This window comes from Psammomys obesus, unplaced genomic scaffold, assembly GCF_907164565.1.
Source record: "Psammomys obesus unplaced genomic scaffold, mPsaObe1.curated_primary_1811, whole genome shotgun sequence".
NCBI classification, from domain to species: Eukaryota; Metazoa; Chordata; class Mammalia; order Rodentia; family Muridae; genus Psammomys; species Psammomys obesus.
The window spans coordinates 7967600-7976186 of record NW_026595981.1 but is presented as its reverse complement, the minus strand read 5'-3'; the positions used below and the strand labels follow the sequence as shown (position 1 = coordinate 7976186).

Sequence of the window (8587 nt, the reverse complement as noted above, 5' to 3'; positions counted from 1 at the left end):
TAGAAAAAGGGAGGAATGTTAGCATACAGGCAGCCTGCTTCTGGGTTGCCTAGTAACCTTTGACGTCATCACGTGCTGCCCACCAGGTGTGCGGCAGTAGCTGTTCAGCTGTGCATGCACAAGCTATGAAAGGACCAACTTGCCATTTTGTCTCTCTCTTACCCTCCTCTCTTGCTCTCTCTGTCTCACTTTCTTTCCTGGGGGAGCCCCCACCATGTCTCTCTCTTTCCTTCTCTCTCTCCACTTCCACCCAATAAATCTCTTTCATATAATATCTGGCATCATTTTAAAATAAGTACTAACACTTCAAGCTGTGAACCAAGAAGTGATGGGGCTACAACCTCCTTGTCTCTAGAGTGACATTTTAGCCATTGGTAGATCCCCCCAGTGCTGTCTCCCACCCTGCTTCATTCTGCCCTTTTTGTTAACTGTCTGGCTTCTGTATTTGTTCTCTTCCTCTGCCCCCCCACCCCCAGGGTAGATGTGGAGTATGCACAGCCATCCCTATGCACTTCTTTGGATTCTCTAAAGACAGGAAGTCATTTTCTTGGGATGGGGAAAAGCAGGCAGGACTGGGTGGGACCTGGGCTTCAAACCTCAGAGCCTGAGGACCGCCAAAGGCATTAGAGAGACATCTGGGCCTGGGATTTTAGTGGACGGTCTTGTCTGTTCACACTTGTGAGCTGCACAAGGCTCATAACCACACAAACATCGATGAAGTGAGGATTCCTGTCACACCTATGGACTTTGGTCTGATGCTCTGGCCACTGCCAGAATAACTGAGCTCACAGTCTCTACCCAGGAGGCCAGTGATGCAAGTTCTCCAGACCTTGGTTTGGTCATCTTTAAGATGGGTATAACTGGACCTAGCTGACCCAACAGCTGGAAAGAGTTCATGAAATGCTAGCTCTAACGCACTGAGCAGAGTGCGCCCTCAGGAAGTGTTAGTGGCGATTTCTTACCCTCATTTCCTCTATCCTGTATGGGAGATGTGACATTCTCTGTACCCCTGTGGCAGGGATGAAGATCCTTGGGGACACCTTCAGCTTCAGCTCCCAGGTACTGCCTTTCCCCAGTGCTCCAGGGAAAGGGCACGAGCAGGCTCATCCTCGGCTGCTTGTACTGGCACCTCCGCTGTACCATCTGCTCCCCAAAAGGGGGCACCTGCTCAGGAAAACCCCTGGAGCACTCTGCTCTGAGGGTTATGTGGTTGCTGGGTATGACAGCCAGCTGAGACAGACTGGTGGTCCCAGGGGAAGAGGGAGTTGGTCCCCTCAGACAATGGTTCCAAACACTTATATTCTATCTATGCTTCAAGTGATGTCCTGCAGCCTTACTCCACTAATAAGCACTTAGTCCTTTTCCATTTTTTCCCTCACATCTCGCCCACCTCCCCACTGCAATCCTTTCCAGCTTTATCTATAGTACTTGCCAATGTCATCAGTTGCCTTGGGGAAGAAAAGAGGGGAAGGGGAAGCTCTCACTTAGGCTGGAGACCTTGAGCAAATAAATGCCTTGCCCCTTCTGAGTCCAAGTCCTCACCTATGATGCAGGACTAGGGTCCTCTACTCCCTGATATTCTTGGTAGAAATATGAGCATGAACCTCTGGGGCCACTTCAGAAAGGCCAGTGGAGAGTGTCTGGTGGCTATCTCTGCTTTCACAAATGGGAAAACAAGGGACCAGAGCTGGTGATACATTAGCTGAAGTTCACAGCGCAAGCACAGCTGGGCTATCAGAGCCCGATAGATAGCCTTGGGACGTTTGCTGCCTATAAGAGCTTCTGCTTCTTCATTTATTGTGTTTCGGAGTTTCTCCATTTGGCTTCTAGACCAACCTCCTTGACTCCAGAACATTGTCTAAGGGGGACCAAAGTGCCTGGCACACAGCAAATGTTTAGTTAATACCCATTGGAGACAGGCATGGTCCATTTCTGGAGGGGCAGGTGTGGGGAAAGGGGAAAGTGCTGGAACAGGGCAGGGGTGACTCTGTCGTTAGGAAGAGAACAAGTGTGTTCTCTGCCTTGCCTCCTCGCCTCCCTGCTTGGGCTGCCTGAGAAATCCCATTTTACTAGTGAACTGATTCCTGGGCCCAGGTCCTCAACATTCTTTAACTATGCCTCTGTCAATGGCTATTCTGTACAAGGCATCTCCATTCATTTTGGGGGTTGCAGACAACTTTTTATAAAAAAGAGTAAGTAAGGGGTTTAGTGCTTGGGTTGTTCCAGGGCGGCTGTTAACTCAAGGTCCTTGCCTCATTCCTATCAAGCCTGCTCTGTCTTGAATTCTTCCAAGGCCATGAGTAGTGATTTCTAGTGATTGCTTCTGAGCTCTCAAATGTGGACAGTGTGAGGGATGAAGAGAAAGGGTCACAAATTCCAGGACAGGGTGGCAGGCACGGCTGTGGGCTCAGTTCCAAAGCCTGCTGTGTGGCTTCAGCCCGCTTTGCCTCCACTATGGGCCTCAGTGTTTTGACTGGCAACAGTGTGAGCAAAGACAATTCCAACAGTGCCTGCCTTGCTCCTGAAGCATCCTCGGCTCTGAGGAGTTGGGAGACCAAGCAGCTGCTCATTCTTTTCCCATTGTCGCTACATGGGATGAAGCAGCTGGCAAGCCCTCCTTCTGCACACTGCTGTATGCACCTCACTCTTGCCCGGACCCCTGGCTGTCTTCTACCTGCTGCAGCTTCCACCTCGTTGTCTGGTCACTCTGTCATCCTTCTTCCTCCACCCAGGCAGAGGGAAACTTTAACCCTCACATGAGATCCTGATGCCCAAACCCATGGAAACCTGCAGCCCCCTTCTGCACGACTCCCCAATCCTTTCCATAGCTCTTGCTTCCTTGTTGTCAACGACTTAGGGCCAACAGTAGCAGGGACATGGCTACAGTGCTGGACAGCAGCCTGGGTCTCCATATCCACTGGGAATGTCTTTGGCTGTCTCTGCCTTCACCTTTTCCTTTATCCACTCGAGGAAAGACTTTATGGCTTTTCTAGGCTGCAGTGGGACAATACACTATAGTGCCTTTGAGGACTGGTCCACACTGCAGCTTCAACTGATGTGTTAAATAAGTTTAACACTAGTGACTTTTCACCTATCACTCTGGAGTATTCGGTTTTGTTTTCTGAGGCAGAGTTTCTCTGTGTAGCCTTGGCTGTCCTGGAGTTCATTTGTAGACCAGGCTGGCCTCAAACTCACAGAGATATGCCTGCCTCTGCCTCTCCCGAGTGTTGGGATCACAGGCATGAGCCACTACTCCTGGCTTGAGTATTCTTTCTGATGATGTATCTGTGTCCTCTTCATTTCTCTTTCTGGGAGCTCCAAGGTGTTGCCTTGAGAATTTGTGACTTCCTACACTAGTAAAGGTGGCATATGAAATCCCCAACTGTTATGGGGATGCTGGCCATAACACCAGCTACCCAGGAGGCTGAGGTAGGAGGCTTGCAAGTTCAAGGCCTGCTCCGACTATACAGTGAGTTCAAGGTCATTCTGGGCCACTTGGTACTGCCTCAAACAAACAAAATAAAAATAAAAGAGGACAAGTGAGTGGCTTTTCAGAAAAGGAACAAAATGCTCAGTTCAGTCCCCAGAACTGGAAAAAATAATTCAGGCCCAGGATGATGAACTGTCACTGAATCTGCATTTGAACTTTTAATTCAGTCAGCAAACATTTGCTGAGCATTTACCAACTCCAGGCACCACATCAGGCACAAAGGGTTAAGAAAAATGATGAGGACTCCCATATTCCTCTAAGGCAGTGGCTCAACCTGTGGGTTGTGACCCCTCCTGGAGTCTCATATCAGCTATCCTGCATATCAGATATTTACATTATGATTCGTAACAGTAGCGAAATTACAGTTAGGAGGTAGCAACGAAAATAACGTTATGGTTGGGGTCACCACACATGGGGAACTGTGTTAGAGGGTCTCAGCATCAGGAAGGTTGAGATCCATTGCACTAAAGGTCCTCCATGAGCTGGATAAGGCAGACTGACACATAAGCGTATGTGCTCTGGGCTCTGAAGACGAACCCTGACCTGAGCCTAAGTCCCACTCTGTGCTCAGCGTTTGGCATGGCTCTCTCTCTTGCCACTGAGTTCTGGTACCAAACACATGGGGAGCTAGAATGTCAGTTTCCAGTCTCCCCACTCAGGCTCACACCTTCCTCAGAAGCTGGACTCCAGTCCTGGCCAAATCCATTCCCTGAGACTCTCTGAGCTTATGATCTCTGGTAGGTGCAATGACTACCATGGCCACTGGACAGAGCCCTGCTCATGCGTGCAGTGACTGTGGAATGGCCATGCAAGTCAGTTGGCTTTCTAAGGTTGGCCAAAAACTGTTCTGGCACTTACTGCAACCCCAGTCTGCTGCCACAGGTCCTTCCCCTCTCTGAGATGGGACTATAGCTCTGTGTATGGGCTGGCCAGCTACCCTGGCAAGATCTTCTGAATTGCAGTGTCCCTGCCTGGCTTGCTGCCTATGCAATGATGTGGTCTTTCAGGAGCCTGGGGAAGACACTGTGCATATTCCCCAGCCTATTCCAAGTGAGATCTGTATCCAACAGGACTTTTCCATCTGACCTACAGTTAAGAAAATCCTTGCTCCTGCTGTAGCAGATGCAAGGAGAAACTTCCACCACATAGGCAAAGGAAACTGGTAGGTCTTGCTGGGCATGCCAAGTCACATTTCTTTCCTTCCTGTCCCCTTTCCCCACAAAACCTCATTCCTCAGCCAGCCTCCAGGCCAGCTCCTTCCTCTTGAGTTGATCACTAGACTCCTGGAGAATACCCATCTTTGACCTTCCCAGGACAGTGGATCTGTTGTTACACAATGTGGGTATCTCCATGGTACCCAAATGTCTTAGGAGAATACAACATGAGCCAGGCACCGTGGTGCACACCCGTAATCCCACCATTCTGGGAGGCAGAGGCAGGCAGATCTCTGTGAGTTCAAGGCCAGCCTGGTTTACAAAATTGAGTCCAGGACAGCCAAGGCTACACAGCGAAACCCAGTCTTGAAAAACAGAGAAAGAGAGAAAGAGAACGAGAGAGCGAGAGAGTGAGCAGAGAGAGAGAGAGAGAGATAGATAGGTATACAATACCTAGGGAAAAAGAGGTCACCAGCGTCAGCTAGCCAGTGCTGACCCATGGTATCTTGTGACGAACATACAAGGATGAGACAGAGCCAGCCTCTGTGTACTGTCTGTTTGCAAGGAGCAGTCACTGTCCCCAACCCAGGCTGATGCTTTCCATTTATTTATGAAAAACGGACACAGTGGCGGGTAGCACCCAAGAGGTGCTGCTGGGGAGATGGGCAAGGCGCCGAGCGACAGCTCCCTTCTGCCTTCACCCACCCCACGGGCCCGTGCAGTACTCCCAGGTGGCCCCCTCCATCTCAGGGACGCTGGCTGTGGCTGCCTGCCCTTCGGTGTGGAGGGAAGCAGGAGTGAGCAGAGCCCGGGCTAAGGCGCAGTAGTGTTGATCTTGCTGTGGGGACCCGCTGCGCATCACCCGCTGCGCTGGCCGTGTGGGTGTGGTTTGGCCAGAGAGATATGAAAACCCCTCTTACTTGGGCCCTCCTGAAGTGTAAGGGGCAGTGGAAGCCACGGGAGGGTGCCCACTTCACACTGGGACCCTCTGCAGTCAGCTCCATGCTTGGGAGACACCCAGAAAGCAGCAGACATCACAACTGTTCCCCAACACCCAAATGTTTTGTCTGCAGTAAGATCCTTGGCAAGGCAGGCAGCCGCCACCTCCCACCCTGCAGGACAGAAATCCCTGAATATTGATTTAAGTAAAGTCTTTGTGCAGCCTGTGACACAAGACCCCACTCGGGTCCCCTGCACAGGGGGCACCATTGGGGATGTGGGAGGCAGAGCAGGGCACAGTGTGGGCCCACCTGGCCCCAAGTTTGGCCTTGGTGCCTCAATCTTGGGGCAGTGGGGACGTCTAAGATGGAATGAGGTTTGGAAAGAGTGAACAGGGCTGAACTGTCTCCCTGCTTCACGCTGGGTTTGGAAAGAGCCTTTCACCTGCAAGGGGCAGGAGAAGGTCAAGGTGGATCTGGCCACAACTGGTCAGACCAAAGCTGCAGTGGCAGGGACTATAAAATCCATTCAGCTGCCCCAAGTCCCTGTGAGCTGGGGATTCAGGCTGAACCCCAGCCGGAGGCCACCGCGGGCGTGCGGGTATCCCATCACCCCAGGTCATCACTAAGCAATGTCTTTGATTCTGCGCATGTAATTGTGCAGGTCCGGGGGCGGAGTGGGCCTTGTAGTTCCGGCCACATCAGGACAACCCCAACCCAGGTCCTCTTCGTCCTCCTCATCCTCTTCGCCAGCAGGCACTGAGTCATAGGCCAGTTCCTCCGAGGGCAGAGTGGTAAAGGTCGTGAACTTGACCCTCTTCCGCTTAGAGGTGGGTGAGCTAGCAGGGTCCTCCGTCTGGTCCCTGGCGGAGCCCCCAGAGGAGCCATCCCCACGGCCATGCACCTGGCTCTGGACGCTGGTCTGCGAACTGCCGCTGCTGTGGTGATCTCCGTGGCAGCAGGCAGGCACAGTTTCCAACGCGCTCCCTGCAGGCGGCGACAGCTCACCTTGTACCCGAAGTGGCTGCCCATTGCCCAGGAACACCCAGTGGTGAGAATGGTCCATACTTGTCTGGCCTTCCGGAGGGATGCGCTTGTGCCGGTATCGCAGCACGAACACAATGCAGTTGATGAGGAAGACAAGGATGGCAAGGCAGAAGACCCCTAGCAGGGCATACATACCAATCTCTAGGTCCGTCAGCCCCCGGGGCATCTGCAGGAAGCCGGTGGGCAGCGGCAAGAAGTCCTCTGTGGGTGGCACAGGGCCAGAAGTGCCCAATCCAGGGACCTCACCAGCTGGGACTGCAGTGCCGGGTGGACCGGCACCCCGGGCTTCGTCCTCGCCCCCACCAGGCCCGGGCTGGCTGGGCCCTGGGTAGTCATATGTGGGGTCCTCCTCGTCCCGCCCAAAGTGTACCCGGAGGCCCACGGGAGTAGTGGCCAGCACACTCTTGCGCTTAGTTTTCTGGCAGCTCTCTGAGATGGTGAGCTCCGCACGGAGCAGATCTCCTGCCCCCTCCGCTTCAGCCACCACCAGTGGGAAAGCTTTGTCCTGGGTCACAGTGGCCACCCGCTCATCCAGGCTGTTCACCAAAAGCCCATAGTCCCGTGGACTGTACAGAGAGAGTGGAGCTGTGGTTCCATCACTGTAGGAGAGCCACAGGCTTAGCAGGGCTTCCTGAAAGACAAGAGGGGACAGGAGTCGGGGCCAGTCTCACAATCTTCTCTGACAAGTACTAGCTCGCCTGGCTCAGTACCAAGAGCCTCTGTCCCCTCCTGTGTTCTTTGCACCTGAAATGCTAGGTGCTGGGGGGGGGGACTCAATACCATCTCTAGAGTATAATTGAGGCCCCTTGCACTTTAGGAGGGGGCATAGACTAGGGCTTCCAGATCTCACCTACGACCCTGAATACTCCTTTCTCCTTTAGACATGAAGATAAGCTTCCTTTGGGTTTACCTCATCAGCCACAGAGGTAACCCTACACCTCTGTCTGAGCCTTGTCTAATAAAGCCCAGAGAAAAAAAAGGGATGGGATCAAAGAGTAGGGGACAGGGACCCCTATGGCCTGACACCATCTATCATCTTTCCACCTCTGTCTTATAGCCAATACCTATACTACGTAAGTGGAGTGCCAGAAATGAATTTGGTGGGGGGCAGAGGAAAGATCCCTCCAAGAATCCAGAAGAGAACCCTCAAAAGGGACCCTTAGACCCTGGTCCATCCCTGTAATGATGGTAATGATGGCTGGGTAATGAGGTACAGCACTCCTTGTTCATCTGAAAGCCTAGTCTGAAGATTGATGGCCCTAGAACGGGGTGGAGGCCCCAGGTCCTATTCCACACCTGACATTCTGGCTGGCGGAGGGGTTTCAGGGAGTCATAGTTACCTGCTTGACAAAGCTGAGGGTGGGCTGGGCAGCTGTGGTGGCCAGGATGGTGTGGCTGCTCCCAGGGCTGGGTCGCAGGGACAAGGCGAGGCTGGCCACCACCTGGGCCTGGAGCTGTGTGATACTGACCTTCTCCTCTGTCACTGTCAGCAACGTCTCCCCCAGCACAGCCTCGGTCAGGGGGGACACAACCTAAGACAGAACGAGCGGTGGGAGATGGCTGGGAAGCAGTTGCCCTGCTTAGGGTCCACACCAGAGGGCTCTCCCAACATTGATGTAGAGAAGGGCCAGGGTGCACAGGACCCCTGGGTCTCACACACAGGTCTGTAAGGAACAATGGAGAGTCAAGGGCTCTCAGGGGCCAGGCAGAAATGTAGGTGCAGATGATGAATAAGACTGGTGTTGAGCTGCAGGATCAGCTGTTTTATAAACAAAATATGCCTGCAGGCTGTGGTCACTGATAAGGTCTAGAAGGCCGATTTCTACTTGGTCATCTCACAGTCTGAGGAAGGCAAGAGCGGAACTCTTAGACCACTTAGCCAGCGGTTTCTTCTTTCCATAGCTTCGGTCCCAGATCCTATTCCGACCCCACCCCAGGAAGCTATGAGGGATGATGAG

At 52.8% G+C, this 8587-nt stretch overlaps 1 protein-coding gene across 1 annotated transcript in view; it reads right to left on the bottom strand.

The window, feature by feature from the left end:
• Window positions 1-5202: 5202 nt before the first annotated feature.
• The window catches only part of Tmem132e (transmembrane protein 132E), a 50449-nt gene continuing 47064 nt past the window's right edge, over window positions 5203-8587 (bottom strand). Inside the window, exons 8-9 of the mRNA XM_055619834.1 lie at window positions 7970-8161; window positions 5203-7260 (exon numbers count right to left, since the gene is read on the bottom strand). Of these exons, the coding sequence (XP_055475809.1) occupies window positions 6208-7260; window positions 7970-8161 (1245 nt within the window). The 3' untranslated portion in view covers window positions 5203-6207. The remainder of the gene's footprint in view (window positions 7261-7969; window positions 8162-8587) is intronic.